Consider the following 16,684-nt stretch of genomic DNA (forward strand, 5'->3'; position numbering starts at 1 on the left):
GGGAATCGGCGTTGGGTATGAAGTCACGGAGCGTGGAGATGTGATTTTGCCACTCCGTGTTCCACATGTGGTTCGTCCAGTGTGCCGCACTTAAACCAAGTTCTTCTGCATTCTTAAGGAGTTGTTGTGCGGCAGGCACAAAGGGGCGTCTTGATTTCAGCCGCTGCTTTATAGGTGGTGGTCTCTTGAATGTTGCATGGAGGAGCTGGTCCGGGTCCAAAGCGCGGCGAGCGAGAGAAATTGTGGCAGAAATGCTTCTACACATCGTGGCAGAAATGCTTCTACAACATAGTACATGTACAACGCACATTTTGATTTAGTTATGATGTATTACTTATTTTTAGCAATAAGATGTTGTACATATGGTATGTGTACCGTATTATACTGTTTTAGTTTCACACATAAGCTATATTGCATTTTTTTTTTATAAATTATCAAATTGACAAATATTCTTTCTTCAGATAGATTCTTTTGCTAGTTTTTCAAAATGGCAAAAGCAATTGCTTTGATTCTGCTAACCGTCCTTCCAGTATTGTTTGGTTTAAAAGTACGTCACTTTGAAGATATAAATCTTCAAGCGTTTGAAAAAGCTTTTGTTTCCAAAGAATATCACAAACAAGTTTCAACCTATAAGATTGATGACATTTCTGGAGTCAGTCGTACATTTGATGGAATCGGAGGTCTTTCTGGTGGGGGTGCAACAAGTAGACTGCTTGTTAACTATCCGGTTAAAGCAAGAAATGAAATTTTAGATTATTTGTTTTTACCTGGATTTGGCGCATCTTTGCACATCTTGAAGGTTGAGATTGGTGGTGATGCTCAGAGTACTGAAGGAACGGAACATTCTCACATGCGAAGTGCAACTGATGAAAATTATACCAGAGGGTATGATGTTTGCACAGTTTATAATTGAAGACATCACGGTTTCCACCAAGTGTTACAATAGCTCATTTGTTGTAAAAGCAAAAACACTGATGTGCATCAATAAACACATGAGTCCAATGGAGTTTGCTTGTACTGTTGAAGATACATACAGTTTAGGGCTGTTGCAAATCTGAAAATATCAATAGAAACTTCTTGACTTCCAGAGTTACAAAACAGATCTATAGATATCACGATACTACTGTATGTTATGGTCATAACTTCAAATTTAAACATACTTTTTTTGCAGCTACGAATGGTGGCTTATGAAAGAAGCAAAACTTCGAAACCCAGATATTAAGTTAATTGGCCTTCCTTGGGGATGGCCAGGCTGGATAGGACAAGGAGGGATGTGGCCTTATGACAATGTAACCGTCACAGCAACATATATCCTTAAATGGGTCCAAGGAGCTAAAACGCATCATGACCTCACAATTGATTACGTTGGCATTTGGAATGAACTATCATATGATGTTGGTTACATAAAAGAATTGCGCAGGGTTTTAGACTCTAATGGCTTTCAGTAAGTATAATTTGGCTTCTAAAGATCAGTGGTTTTCAACTAGTGGACCATCTCGCTATTATCAGTGAGCCACAAAGCTTGACAGAATGAAAGCAACATAAAGCTTGATTAGAACACTTTAACACACAATTAGAAGCATGAATTATGTCACTGTGATCCAATAAGAGAGGTAAAAAACCTGACAGCATGTTTGTGAAGCAACTACTACTTAACAATGCTACCAGCCCATGGCGATCTATATTACTGGCCTTCCCAACGTAGCAACAGCCAAATAATGTGGGGGCCTATACGAAAATTTAATTTACCAACTGAGATAAGTGTTACAACATATAATCAGCAATTTTCATTGGTCAAGTAATGTTTTTTAGTATAAAAATTGTAAATACAGTACCAAAACGTAATTAAGATGTAATATTATTGAATAAGTGGCAAGAAAGCAGGACAATAGCTATATTATGTTAAGAATACCATGAGAACCAAGATATCAACAGAATCAAGATACACAAAATCAAGAGTGACCCAACTTTCAAAACACTCAATATGTTAAAAAAATTATTTTCCAATCCAGAAGTATTTGTTTGTTACTAATAATTCATGCAAAGACGCCTTTTTGTGCGCTGTGCGGTAAAGATTTTATGACTTCAGTGGCAACAGTCAAAATGCTCTTGTGGGATGTTGAGATTGAAATCATTTATTGACCTGAAAAAGTCCTTGTCAAGCATCTGAACAACAGATTTTCTGCATACATACAAGAAATGAAAGAGTGAATAAGCTACACTTACATTTGGCTATCCCCGGAAATGCCTCGTATCTACTTTGTGTAGTGACACTCTCATGTGGTGTGCCGTATTTTCTTTTGTCATATTTGTTTTTGCACTTATGTCATTGTCATGTATACTGAATGCGTATCAGTTGTCCAGATGCTTGACATGCTCTCTAGCTGAAAAAAGTTTCCAATTTCTAACTTATATCCGTATCTTATGCTAAATGCCGTATCGTTGCTCGCTTTTTTGGTTACAAATATTCAAATGCAAAAATTTATTGTAAAATTATTATTTTTTGCAGCCATGTTAAAATCATTGCTGCGGATGGATCCTTCGGCGCAATTTCTAATGACATTTTAAATGATCCTGAGTTAGCAAAAGCTGTTGGAGTCATCGGAGCCCATTACCCTGGAACATTATCAACTGCCAAGGCTGTGGAAACTAACAAACCATTGTGGGCTAGTGAAGACTACAGCACTTTCAATGATGAAGTTGGTGCCGGCTGCTGGGCAAGGATATTGAACCAGAATCATATCAATGGAAACATGACAGCGACCATTGCATGGAATTTGATTGCAAGTTATTACGACGATCTTCCATTTAAAAGGTAGTTGTGATGGAAGTTAACAGAACACATCAAATTGCATAATTTCTTTGTTGGTTCTGTCTGCATTTTCTTAATGTTTTCGTTGTTGGAATTTATACGAATAAAATTAGGATGTTTTATTTACAATGCACCGTCCACTAAAAACATTTGTTGCGTTTTGTTTTAGATTTAATTATTATAAATAATATTCTTGCAGTCCGATTCAAAAGAAGATTTGCTTCAGTTGGTATTTGTATTCGTTTGTGTCAGGGTTGTCGGTATTTTACCCGACCCAGGGTTTTTTTGAAAAAACCCACTTAAAAAAACCCAAAAAAACCCATAAAAAAAACCAGAACATCATATTTGTCCAGTTTTTATTAGAAAATTAAAAAAATGAACAAAAACACTACAAAGGCACTTAAACAAACTTTAAATTAGGACTTAAGGATGTGATTGTGAAGTAAATTTCCAAGAATAAACTGAAAACGCAGTGGATATTGTACAGTACACAAAAATCAAGTAATGCCACTTTGTGTATACTACATTAAAACTCATTTATGAAAGAAGGCCTTATAGTTAAACTGGTGAAAGTACTACTCTACTGTAGTCTGTATATATGATGTGAAATCCAATTTAGGAGGCTAGTTACCAATTAGGCTACAGATTCATGATTCTAACGCATGGCTGTTTCAGAGCATTTGCCTAAATGGCCATTGGCCACGCAATCGCTCAATTGCTCATCCATTACTATATCAGGCCTTAAAACTCGTGTTTTTTTCCGGCAGCCATCGTGGCCTACTGAGAGCTCCTTCTCGGCGGCCAAATCTGCGTGCTTGGAGGCCAAAATACAAATAACGATAGCACACGTAAATAGAATTAAACTTGCAACAATGCCAAAATGATCACTGTAGCGTTGTTGAAGTCTGGGCGACGTCTTGCTGTAGAATCGTTGTACCACGCAATAACTGCCTTATCGGGATTGTAATCCGGTATTGCGGGACCATCCAACTACACTAAATTGTTTCAACTGCATACCGCCTTTCATAAAACCTGACCATTTATTCCGTTATGATGTCACCATTTAGGGTGTGAAATGAAGTCATTAACCCACATGGGAAACATTTCTCAACTCTGAAGACACGTGTTTTCCCCTCGGATGTCAACTAACCTACCCAGACAACAAAATCCGTCATTTTTACATTGATTCTATGTTTGCAGTCGTTAAATCAGGGTAAAAATGACGAATTTTGTTGTCTGGGTAGTTCTCCTTTTTACCAACGATTCAATGTCCGACAACATTGAATCGACATAAAAACGACAATATTGCCAGCCGATGTAAATTAGCACTTCGAATTAACACTTTGTTAAAATAAACGTCGGGAATTACAAACAAGACTTAGAGCTGGTGATCGCAGCTAGATATTTTCCATACGATTGCAAATGTTCCCACACAATACAACAGTGGCGATTGTGACGCGCTGACCTAATTCTGCGTCACTCTTTGATACTAGATATTTTTGACAGCTAATCCACTATCATTCTATTGCAAAGTTAAATAATTAGCTAGAAGAAACTGGCGGCCAAATTGGCCGACTGAGGAGGTAACACCGGCAGTCATTCAAGCACTACTTAGCGGCCATGGCCGCGATGGCCGCCGGCTGCTTTAAGGCTTGCTATATGATATATAATATACAGTATATATATAAATGATAAAAAATATTTAAACATGATGGCATAAATGTTCCTTGCCTTCAAATCTAAAGCAAATGATGCAATAATGTGATTTCTACCACGGTAGCATCAACTTGGTATAGAAATCAGTGGATGATGCAACATCCAACTTGATCTTGAAATGAATGGATGATGCAACATTCAAGCAACAACAGCCTTAGTGCATTATTTTATTGAGTTATGCAAGCATGTACTGTGAGTGAAAGGCACTTCATTCGTAAAAAGTAGTTTTTGAGGTGAAATAAGCATGAATCTACCTTTGTTTGCATCCTTTTTAAAAAAACCCAATAAAACCCAAAAAAGCCCGGGTTTTTTAAAAAAACCCGGGTTTTTCTCAACCCTGGTTTGTGTTCGTGTTTTCACGCATCATTGAGAAATATGTTATATTTTTCTAAAAAATAAAGACTTGGTTTTGCTGTGTTACTTTCCACCACCGCTCAACAACTCCGTTACCGCAGATGCAGCCTAATGACAGCCAACGAGCCATGGAGCGGATACTATGACCTTGCCGACCCTTTGTGGATCACAGCTCACACCACTCAGTTTACAAAGCCCGGATGGTCGTATCTACACACTGTTGGCCACTTGGCTAAGGGAGGTAGTTATGTGTCATTGACAGATGGAAAGGGCAGTTTAACCATCATTATAGAGACAATGTCACACGATCGCTCCATCTGTATACGGCCTCCTTTGCCAAAGTATACAGTGGAAAGTCAAAATGCATCATTTCTGATCGGAGGAAGTTTCAAGGGGAAAATCAATAAATTAAGATTCTGGATGAGCAACCTTGGATCATCTTCCACTCGAGAGCAACTTTTTGTTGATAAAGGTAAGGAGGAAATACAAATAGGGTCAATTACTAATCTATTTTCGTAAGTCTAATAAAACCTTTCTGTTCCTGTAAATCAACCCAGTAAACTGTCCTCTTGAAGCTGTTGACTGTCGCGTGTAAGTCTTGTTAATCAGTTTACCAGCTTCATTTCCAAAAAATGACATAAATAAATTAAAAAATGAGGCTGGTAAACTGTTTGTTGCGTGAGTAGCAATGTTTATACTATTTTCGTAAGATGACTTGATACCAAGCTCAGGACTCAGGAGAATGAAAAGCAAAGGTACATCATACTAAGCCATTGGCACTGACGAGGGTAGGGTGGCCAGCTTCTTTCCGCCACTTTCTTCAGCAACTACATCCACACAATCTGCCAACTACCCTAGATAATAGTGAGCGATGTCATCAAAAACCAGTTTGAGTTTACCAAAGCTCTCATCACCCAACTAACCAAAGTTAATGATACCTCAGACAAATTCAGAAGGTTGGCGCCTTTTCCTAACGTCTTTAATGGTTCATCAAATGTGGATAGTTGAGTAATGAGAACCCTGGCACTAACCTCGAAATAGTCCCGGTTCGACACCGCTCAACAGCATGTGACTGTGTCTTTGGCAGGTCATTCAATGATATGCTAAAAGTGGATGCGAAAATTGCCTTCCTGTCCGTTTATTCCAAATCTCTAACCACCACGAGAAAACCTAGATACCACAACGACAATCAAATATGCACAATACATACACTATCTACAAGATTTAATGTCTCTTGTTCCCCGTATTGCGAGGGTTACAGTTATAATATAGTTTACAAGCAAACTTGAACACAAGATTGTAGGCTATGTTATTCATGTGATTGTATGAGCGGTATTGTTCCAGGTGTTATCACTGCCGACTCACAAGGGATATTCAGCTTGCATTTACCACCGGATGTTGTTGTAACGTTATCCACGGTCAATACTGCCAAGAAAGGAAGTTATCCTGCTCCAAGTCCATCGAAGCCTTTTCCGATTCCTTACCATGAGAACTTTGATCCCAATGGATTCAGTGAAGCAAGCAACTTCGCTGACCAGTCGGGAGCTTTTGAAACCCACTATAATCCTGATGGTGGTGATCACCAGTGGACGTTGAGACAGGTGACGGTGTGATACAAATTATCTTGCTTTGACAGTGAAAAAAATACTGAGGTCTTATCACAAAATTTCACTTTAAAACTTTTAAGAATTGGGATAGACTTCATGCATTTTGTTTCGTCGTATTGAACAAAGACGGTTATTTTTCTTGAATGTATTAACAAAAGAAAAATGATCGAATCGCAATTTCTGCAACAAAATACACAACGTAAGATTGTTAAACTCAACACTAGAACTAGAACAAAAGAAGCTGTTGTTCGCTAGCCTGCCAGAATGAAATGATACGAATAAAACAGAGTACTGCCTCGCGGAGTACACGTGACAAAAGGAGTGCAGAAGTAATCAAGGAAGCATGCTAACTGCAGGCATTTGTGCATCCCCCCCAGCTCGTAAGGCGAAACTGTAGACTTACGAGCTCGACCCCTTGATTACCCATTGACCAGAGGATGCGTCTAAATCCAATGCCGGCCGTCGGGACCGCGTGGAACGGCGCAAAACAGGCGATTTTTCAATGTGAGGGACTCCACTTGTGGGTTCGGTTGGTTCCACTGAATCGAAAGGTAGCGGCTGCTTTGGAGGTTCAGGTGAGTGCTGTGGCTCACAAAGCTTCGGGCTTGAGGCTGGTGTCGGGCAGGTGAGTGCCGGCGGACTGTGATCTGCATCGAGAAGCAACATCGGAGATTCTCCAATTTCTGGGCTAGGGCCTATTTCGTGATGCGGAGGGTGGGGAGGGCAGTAGTCCGTTTCAGGAGGCTGGGCAAAAGAAGATGATGGGAGGCTCTGTGGGTGAGCAATGATGTTTGGTTGAGGAGGGATGGGATCGGCACATGCTTTAGTATGTGGAATTACTCGCAAGAACCGTCGATTCCGTTTTGTGATTCTGCCCGACCCGTCAACTTTCACTACATATTTGTCATGCGGCAACGTTTCGACAACCATTCCCACTTTGTCCCATTTTCGAGGATAGTTGCCGTTTTGGTTTTGGATAAATACGCGTTTTCCACATTGTAAGGTACGTAAAGGACGAGTATGCTGAGACAGCGCCTTATCGGTTCGACCAGCTCGCAGGCGAAGGGCGTCTTCCTTTGCCTTCCATGTATCCCGCCATGTACGACGAATGTGACGATTGGAGAACTTGACTAGGCGGTTTACAAAACCGAATGCGTCGCGCAGAGGGTGACCGAACACGATCTCTGCTGGAGAGATGTCACAGTCAGGATCAGGTGTGTTTCGCAACTGTAACAATGCACGTAAGAAGGAATCGTTGTTCAGGTCTCCGTTTGGGCTCACATTAGTCATGAGCAAGCGTTTTACAGTTTTGACAGCCACCTCAGCTCGACCATTAGATTGAGGGAAGTAAGATGACGATATGCGGTGCTGCACACCCCAATTTTTAAGAAAGAGTTCAGTAACGGCAGCCGTAAATTCGGGACCCCCATCTGTAGATATTTCCTCAGGAACACCAAACGTGGCAAAGTACGAGCGCAAGAGTTGAGTCAAAGCAGCTGCTCCTGCGGCACTCGATCCTGATGGCGTGGCAAATACATCCGACCACCCAGAGAATCTGTCCCCAATGACCAAAAAGTGACGGCCCCCATAGTCAAAATAATCTGCAAAAATTTTCTCAAATGGTGTAGCTGGGGGATCACATGGCGTCGGGGGAGGAGCTGCTTGAGATGGAGCATTACGATTACATGAAGTACACGAGTCACGAATAGCATGGATATCATTAGTCATACCGGGCCAAAATACTATAGCACGTGCCCGGCGTTCCATGGCAGACACACCTTGATGACCAGCATGCAACGTTGAGAGTACTCTAGGCCTAAGCGATGGTGGTACAACAATACGATCATGATATAGAATAACGTCGTCTTCAACAAAGAACCCGTCACGATAGGGGAGATATGGGCGAATGTCGCCGGTGTTGGGAAAGGTGAATCCCGTTTCAATAGCTACCATTAACTTGCTAAGGTTTGGATCGGCGGCTGTTTCCCGAACGATTTCAGGCCATTGCAAGCAAAAGGCATGGGCGGCATCTGCCTGTATGGCAGTAACCAGCGCCATTTCTGCTACATTATTTTCTGCACACGACGCTACAGCAATGAGATCGCATGATACTGGGTGACGTGAGGCAGCATCGGCTGCGCAGTTGGTTGTGCCAGGTAAGTGTGCGATATCAAAGCGCCACATTAGTGTACGCTGTTTTAAACGAAACAGGCGAGTGTTAGTGATTTCGTCCAACGTACGGTCACCGAATATTTTTACCAATGGCTTATGATCCGTTACAATAACCAAATTATCACAGCCTTGCGTAAAATACTTTGTCTGTTCTAGGCCCCACGCAACTGCTAGGGCTTCGCCTTCTATGGGAGCATAACGTCGTTCGGCCGATGAGAGGAATCGGGATCCTGCAAGAGTCACTTTCCAACCTGATGAGCAGCAGTCCGGTATAGTGGAAGCACATACGCAATGTTTTTGGAGAAGGAAATATCCGATGCCTTTGTTGGACCAGTCAGGGCGCAAACATGTTCGACGGCAGGGGTCAAAGATTTCTACCCCATGGCGAATAGCATCAACGATTGCCGATTTGGAGGCGGCAAATGCGGAATCCAGCTCCTGAGACCATTCGAACTTATGCTTTGGGCTAAGGAACGGCTTGAACGGTGCCATTAGGTCACGCAGTTGAGCATAGTTTCCTACTTGGTTGATTAATCCGAACCAGCTGCGTATGTCTGTGATATTATTCGGGACTGGAAATTCTTGGATGGCGAGCAAGTATTTAGGGAGGGGCTCGACCATTGCTTCTGAGATACGGAATCCAGCGAAATCTACGGTGCGTTGGGCAAATTGAAACTTGTCAGGGTTAAGGACAATGCCCGCCCGTCCCACTAAAGTGAGGAATTTTATGGTTCGCCACCAATGTTCCTCCAGTTGGCTATCATAGAACACTGTGTCGTCGACACAGCGTTCTTTGCGCACAAAATCAGTTAATATGGTATTGAAACGGCGATTGTAGCCATCCCCAGAGGATAGGAATCCTTGCGGTGCCCTAGTGTAGCGCCATCTTCCAAAGGGAGTGATGAAAGTTGTGAGATGCCGATCAGAAGGACGCAGTGGAACACTGTGATAGCCGTTCCATGCGTCAGTCACCGATTTCCAAGTGTTTCCGGGGACACGACGGGACAGCTGGAATGGAGCTTCGGAGGCGAAGGTTTCTCTCTGGCAGAATTTGTTTAAGGGGGACAGGTCGACAGTACGGCGTGGTGAGCCATCATTTTTGCGTGTGATAACCATGCGATGACACCATGTGGTGGGTTCGCCGTGGGGGACTTTTTCAAGGATTCCCAGAGCCTCGTCGCGGAGGAGATCAGCGTGTACTTTTTCTTGCCAATGCAAGGGGATAGACGCTGGTGTATGAACGGCCACTGGTTTCGCGTTGGGGTCAACATGTATTTCTATGGGAGGACCAGCCATACAATGTAGCGCGCGGTGCGGGCAAGTGTTGAAAGTGGATGCGGCGTACCTCTGGAGTAGCCAGTTTGCCATCTTGTCATTGTTTTCAGGTGTGCATGGGAACGGAAGCTTGGTTGGGGGAGCTGGAACTGCACCACGTTGAGGGCAAGTGCACGACTCCAGTTGCTTGCTGGGTAATGTGCATCCACCGTTGACAAGTCTGACGACGTTGATTTCTGGTTCGATAAGATTGTGCGCCATTTCTTGCTTGATCTGATGTTCCCCTAGAGTTGGGAACTTCGGGGATAGGGCACCTAAATGCAATAGTGTGTCATGAGATAAGTATAACTTGTCAACGTCTGGACTGATGTAAATCATGCACCGACGTTCAACATTGCAGCCGTGCGCTGTACCCCGAATGATGGCACGAAATGCTCCTGTAATGGAAATAGTAGAGCGATTTGCAGCTATTAGGTTTGGTGCGGGTACAAGGGTCTCTTGTCCAAAGCCGGATTGCACAAAGTTCTTCAGTGACCATACATTTATTTGGGCACCAGTATCTGCGATTGCTGTTACTTGTGCTATCACGCTAGTGTACCTGCCTTGATGACATGAGTCATCCATAGATATGTCTACCCGAACTGTGGGATGTTCTCGCATGCGGGATGGTGTCCAATGCCCTTTTTGGAATGTGTGGTGAGGACCACGAATTGTTGAGAACATTGGGTCTCGGGCTGCGATGTCAGTTTGTGTTGAGGCAAATGTGCCTATTTGAGGTACAGTAGGTGCTACACAGAGTGCTCCGACTGATGCATCTTTAGGAGGAGCGCCCCATTTGTTTTTATGACGAGATGACCGAAAGCATTCGAGACAAAGGGAATAAGGCGTAGTGTTCCAACCTCTGGGGCCTTCTCTGTAACGATTGAATAATCTATTGCATTTAGGGCAGTGAGTTTTTTGTGACCAATTGGGAGAGGAAGGTGCTGCCTGGATGTGTCCACGGTCTCTTGGAATAGGGCTTTGGCTTTTCTTGCGCTTGAACGTCGACACTGCCGAAACGTCATGAGATGGTACCGCATTGCGAGCCATTTCTTTAATCTCGACAAGGGCGATGATATCGTTGATGGGAATCGACAATACTTTGTCCATTCCCATCATTTCGCGACGAATCTCACTGTCCGAAATTCCACTGAGTAGTGTGTCGCGGATCATGTGATCTGTATAACTAACTTTCAGCCCGCAGGAACATTTCGTAGTGAACGCACATATATCCGCTTTTCCTCGAGCACGAGCTGCAAAAGCGCGAAATTTTTCGTCGCGCATTTGGTGCATCGCCATAAACTCTGACCGTAACACCCCTGTGGCGACAGGTATAACGGCCAGTTGTCGCATTGCAAGCAAAAGTTCATCTACAGGTTTGCTCACTGTCTCAGCGTCAGCTTGGAGAAGGCTGTCCCCTAGGGCTTGGCCGGTACATTGAAATAACTGGACTGAAGCTGCTTCATCAGAAATGCTGCAACCTTCTTTAAAAGCCTTCCATCTTCTGGTGAACACGCTCCATTCTTCTGGAGAAACTCCAATATCTACAGTAGGTCGATTTAGCTTCGGGCCAAGGTTTACGGGCGCTGGAGCGTTGCGCGTCGTAGCAGCATGACTGTACGTGTGACTTTGCAGCACCACACAAGCAACCGCTTCGGGCACGTCGGCTGTTTCAAAATTACAGTTGGGAAAGGCGCATGTTATCACCACCATTCCACAAATTTCTTTAAATTAACCTTATCCTATTGCGATTCGATCATGAACAAAGACGGTTATTTTTCTTGAATGTATTAACAAAAGAAAAATGATCGAATCGCAATTTCTGCAACAAAATACACAACGTAAGATTGTTAAACTCAACACTAGAACTAGAACAAAAGAAGCTGTTGTTCGCTAGCCTGCCAGAATGAAATGATACGAATAAAACAGAGTACTGCCTCGCGGAGTACACGTGACAAAAGGAGTGCAGAAGTAATCAAGGAAGCATGCTAACTGCAGGCATTTGTGCACGTATACTTATCATTTTCATTGTTTATGGTGTGGTTTATAGAAATTGCATGGGTTTGCTGATACGTTTTTTGTGCAAAAATTGGTTTGTTTTTTAGGTTGTCACTCAAAGGCCAGTGTCTTGGTGTGACGACCCTAATCTGGCAATAAGTCTGATCGGAGACTATTCCTGGTCGAATATAAATGCAACTGTGTCTGTGAAGGTAGAAGGAACGTATGCTGTGTTTTTAGCTTTAAGGTAACTTGAAACGTGTTTTGATTGTAATGTTCAATTGTTCATGTTAGAGAAACACTTTGCAGGAAACTCCATAGTCACTAAATTAATGAAACAAATATCTTTTACTTTAGGTTGTCTTCCTTGGTCTATTCGCAATTTAGTTACGCCAAAAGAAGTTTTATGGCATACATTTAGATTCTTCAGCTCTTGATGCAGCCTGTGGCGTTTAATTGATGTTATTTTGCTTTCGATGGTGGTAATTTTAACAAATCCACATTATGCTCGGTAATAATTACATCAACTGCATTGAAAATTGTATCTATATCACCGGCCACCCCCACTAGTGGGGAACAAACCGACGATGGATTATGATGATGATGATGATCTATATTCTATATGAGACGGCCCCGTTCTTAGATTTTAAACCCGTTTTACTGAGCACTCTGGTCGCGGTATATACTTTCCTTGCATATATTGTGAAGAGTCGATAAAGGAGGTTGCGCCACTCGCACAACAAGTGGTTTGTTCTTCTGGCTCCGCATTGACGGAGGTCGCATCATCAGCACCGATGTAGGGAAAGAACACGTCATCACAGCCGGCTATACAGACCAACAATACGGCAAGGTAAAATACTTGAGCATTTTCGTTTTAAGTGTCTCCACAAGTTTGCCTACTAAGTTTGAAGTGTGTGATGTGCGATTAGTTACTGTTGTGACTTCCCTTCGGATATGTTTCATGGCGACTGATTGAAATAGCTGTCAATTGCAGTTTTATTGAATAACATTTTATCTTTTTCATCTTGCACGCTCAAAAAAATTGCTTATCAAAAAATAGATAGAGGATAACAATGTACTCAGATGCGCATACGGCCGCTCTGACAGTGTCTGCATTGTAAAGCGCTAAGGGCAATGCGTATCTGCGATGGATACAGCGCTATACAAAATACATCACTTCTCGCATCTCCATCTCAAGTTTATATCATTGTAGTAGCCTACAACCAATATACGTTCAGAAGGTTATGTTTCCAAAACATTGTGACTTTTGATTGTTGTGACTGCTGTGGCGCACTCAGGCCCGTAGCCAGCCGGGGGCCAGGGGGGGCCTCGCCCCCCCTGGCAAAATCCCAACATTCTCGAGCAACAGCTACAATTGTAATGATTTTGCCCATCTTTCCCGTTGCAGAGCTCCAACCTAGGCCTAATTAACTACAAGTGTTTTGTTTAGTTAACAGCTAAGATGATTAAACAATTTCGCCCCCCCTACCCCCTCCTTTGGCAACCTCAACATGTTCAATTCAACCAAGGCCAACACGTGTTAGGTTGGTAGAAAAATTGTCAGAAACTGTGCAAAATAAAAATGTTTTGGGAAAGAATGATAACCTAACAAAGAGGGAATGGTTTTCCAGCAGGCCTACAAACCGGTACAAATTAGGCTATTTGATATCAGCTGTCGCTATTCTCGGTACCATATTCTAAGTGCAACCCCCCCCCCCCCCCTTTGGCACGCGTGTAACGTCACGATATTGAAAATGATGCTTTCAGTCTCTTTATGTCTCTAAAACAAAGTTTGCCTAACTTTAAACGAAACTGCAAAGAGCGACTTTTGTCATTACCAAACATTCAAATATCTTAGCCTGGAATTAGCAACAAGAAAACATAGAGACTTGTAGCTTCATTTCCGAAAAATGCCGAAGAAAACATGATCTTATCCTTTTGCTATTCCACCGGACAGCACCATTTTACAGGAATATTCATACCCACATTTTTGTTGAAAATACTCTCAGAATGCACCAAATTCAAAGTAATTTTTCAAAATTTTCTGGGGGAGGCCCCCCAGACCCTCCGCCGCAGGGTGTCGCGATAAGCGAAACTCGCCGTCAGCCCCCCCCCCTCTTTCAAAATCCCTGGCTACGCTACTGCTCATAACAAGTAGCCTAACGCTATTTATACGACAAGTCAACAATTGCTGTGTTATGTTGGTCATTGTAATATGGTTGCCGTGATTTAACTAGCGGATAAAATAAGAGACCAGTGTTGGTCTTAACACTAATCTGATATATTGCAATTTTTGTGGATACCGGTATTTAAGAGGTCAAAATGCAAAAATCATTTAAATTTTTTCAGCCCCCCCTAACAAAAGTTGGCCCCCCCTAGCTCTGCGGTCTGGCTACGGCCCTGGGCGCACTAAACACTGTTATTTTTTGAGAATTATTCACAATTTTTGTTTAACGTCAAATGTTTTAGCTGAACGCCCATGAATGGAACATTATCGCGCTCTCTATTGACAAAAGTAATCAGATGACAGCTTACGTGAATGGAGTCGTCGTGTGGAAGAGGAAAATGCAAGATTCAGATGGGATCCCAGCCAATGGTTTCGTAGCCATTGGAACAAGTGATTTTGGCTTAGCACAATTTGACGATTTTACCGTGCAGCCTATGCAGTAAATTTTCATGATTATATGTTTTTTGTCTGCAATGTTTGAATTTTACACAATAATGCGTAATTTTACGTTTTTGATAGTTTACTTTTTGGTTTTATCTGCATCAGTTTGATTTCATTTAAGTTATCCTACCTCGCTACCTGTAGCCTATCAACGCAAGTTCGGTGAGTACAGGCTCGCACTCTAAACATGACCCACACCAAGCAAGTTCCATGTTGAGCTCGTAGTCTTGATGTTCAATAAGTTTGAACCGGTGTTATCGTTTATGAGTCGTAGCAGGATCGTTGTAGAGGATTAGTACCACAATTCTTCACCATCATTGTTTTTTGCTAGTGGCTTACCATAAACATATTTTTATTATCTATGTGCAGATTTGGTGTTTTCGTATTATGAAATTCTCACTTTTAATCATACGGTACTGCTTGATTATTTTATTCTCTCAGCTTAGCTATATTTTTTACAAGCCTAACTGCTGTAGCCTACTGGCAAAAAATTGTGGAGCAACAACAAAAAATACAATCAAAACTTCTTGCAATCACTATGCTCTTTTGATAATCACACTATTGTGTAGCCTATGTTGCATCTTGGAACTAACAAATTAGTGGTTAAGCTTGCCACAATCGCTGTCTGCCTTGCATTAACCTATTGCATAGCTTGTCAAAATGTACCATCATGTGCTTCATAAGTAAACGATTTTTCACCAATTAACTTATTTGGGCTGTTTTTTTTTCAATTGCTTAACAGTCATTGCGTGCATTATAGAACTGACTTACTTAACTCGTTGCTAAATTTGCATAGCCTACCAGCACCAGGCTATGTGTTTTCTGAGTAAATTAATAATAGACTACAAACAGCAACTGTTGTTTTAAAAAGTTTGTCTCTTTAGGTGTTTTATTGGTCGACTGCCATGCTTACCACACACAATCATGCGTATTGTCTTTCAATGCCTATCATTTCTATCAAAATAGATATGTTTGTTTGGCAAGTTATAAAACAAGTTTGCCCTTTTTTGTCAATTTTTCATTTTTATCTTACACAATTCCATTTTAAAAGTGGCACAATAATGCATCTTTTTACAACCTAACATTGACCATTACATTGACATTGACCATCTTTTTACAACCTAACAGAATTTACTTTTTTTAAGCTCTTGTTTAGGCGGTATGCAATTTTGATTTATCTCAAATACATTATGCAATGCATTTCAAGAGTTTGTCCATCAAATTAGTTGAAGGTCTATTAATTTTCGCGTCATGATTAGAGAAATATTCAAGCTTCAAAAGCCTAAATGCAAGGCAATGATTGTAGGCACGTTGTGTACTCACTTTGTTTTCACTGCTGACATGAAAAGAGGCCATACACAATATTGGTCTCTGCCGAATTCAATCTTTAACTGGTAGATTAGATATTCGAAAGCAAAACAAATTGGCTAACAAGGAAAACCGATATTGTGCTTTTTCATCATCATCCATTCGCTCGTACCCGGACGCGAATTTTTTCCCCGAACTTTCTGTCAAGGAGATAGTTAGCACATGATCATAGATTTAAGAAACGAAAAGATAGCTTGAGAGATGAGAAAACTTTTTATTTCGCCTGTTGCGAGAATAGTAGAGAAAGTTATAAACAATACGAATAAAATAGCACCATAACAATATATCGTGTCAGCCGCTTCCGTATTAATGTGTCTAACTGTCTAATGTGAAGCATCGGCAAATTACTTTGAAACAAGATAGGCTGAAGGTTAGTAAAATAAAAAGGAGTTGTTTACTGCTACGATAGTCGAGTGAGGTCCTGTGGTTTTATTTAAATATCATACCCATCCATGGTCCAGTGGCGTAGCAGCCAGGGGCGGCAAAATGAGGCTGCACACAGCACGAGAAATGAAGTAGGGGAAGGTGGGGCAGGACAGGACACCGTGGATATTTTTAAAAGTATTAGCTTTAGCGTCCTCTACCCATTTAGATGTTACAGGACACCATGATTCTCGATGACTTGCAAAAAAAAGAGATGTTCAGAGAAAAAACGTGGTCGTGGCAACAAGATAA

General features: G+C 41.8%; 1 protein-coding gene across 1 annotated transcript; it reads left to right on the top strand.

Moving 5' to 3' along the window:
• Positions 1-466: 466 nt before the first annotated feature.
• Positions 467-15,847, top strand: LOC145780103 (galactocerebrosidase-like). Its single transcript, XM_082591818.1, has 8 exons — positions 467-885; positions 1,172-1,444; positions 2,510-2,815; positions 4,984-5,354; positions 6,227-6,483; positions 12,081-12,220; positions 12,682-12,823; positions 14,443-15,847. The coding sequence occupies exons 1-8, from the start codon at positions 488-490 to the stop codon at positions 14,641-14,643; spliced, it is 2,088 nt and encodes a 695-aa protein (XP_082447944.1). The 5' UTR covers positions 467-487; the 3' UTR covers positions 14,644-15,847.
• Positions 15,848-16,684: the final 837 nt, after the last annotated feature.

The sequence above is a fragment of the Aplidium turbinatum genome, chromosome 11, assembly GCF_918807975.1.
Source record: "Aplidium turbinatum chromosome 11, kaAplTurb1.1, whole genome shotgun sequence".
NCBI classification, from domain to species: Eukaryota; Metazoa; Chordata; class Ascidiacea; order Aplousobranchia; family Polyclinidae; genus Aplidium; species Aplidium turbinatum.

Excerpts from the sequence above, each read along its gene's own strand:
- LOC145780103 (XM_082591818.1), top strand. The coding sequence starts at position 488 with ATGGCAAAAGCAATTGCTTTGATTCTGCTAACCGTCCTTCCAGTATTG. Across the intron at positions 1,445-2,509 it reads TTAGACTCTAATGGCTTTCA|CCATGTTAAAATCATTGCTG; the intron begins GTAAGTATAATT and ends TATTTTTTGCAG. Across the intron at positions 12,221-12,681 it reads GCTGTGTTTTTAGCTTTAAG|AGTCGATAAAGGAGGTTGCG; the intron begins GTAACTTGAAAC and ends TATATTGTGAAG.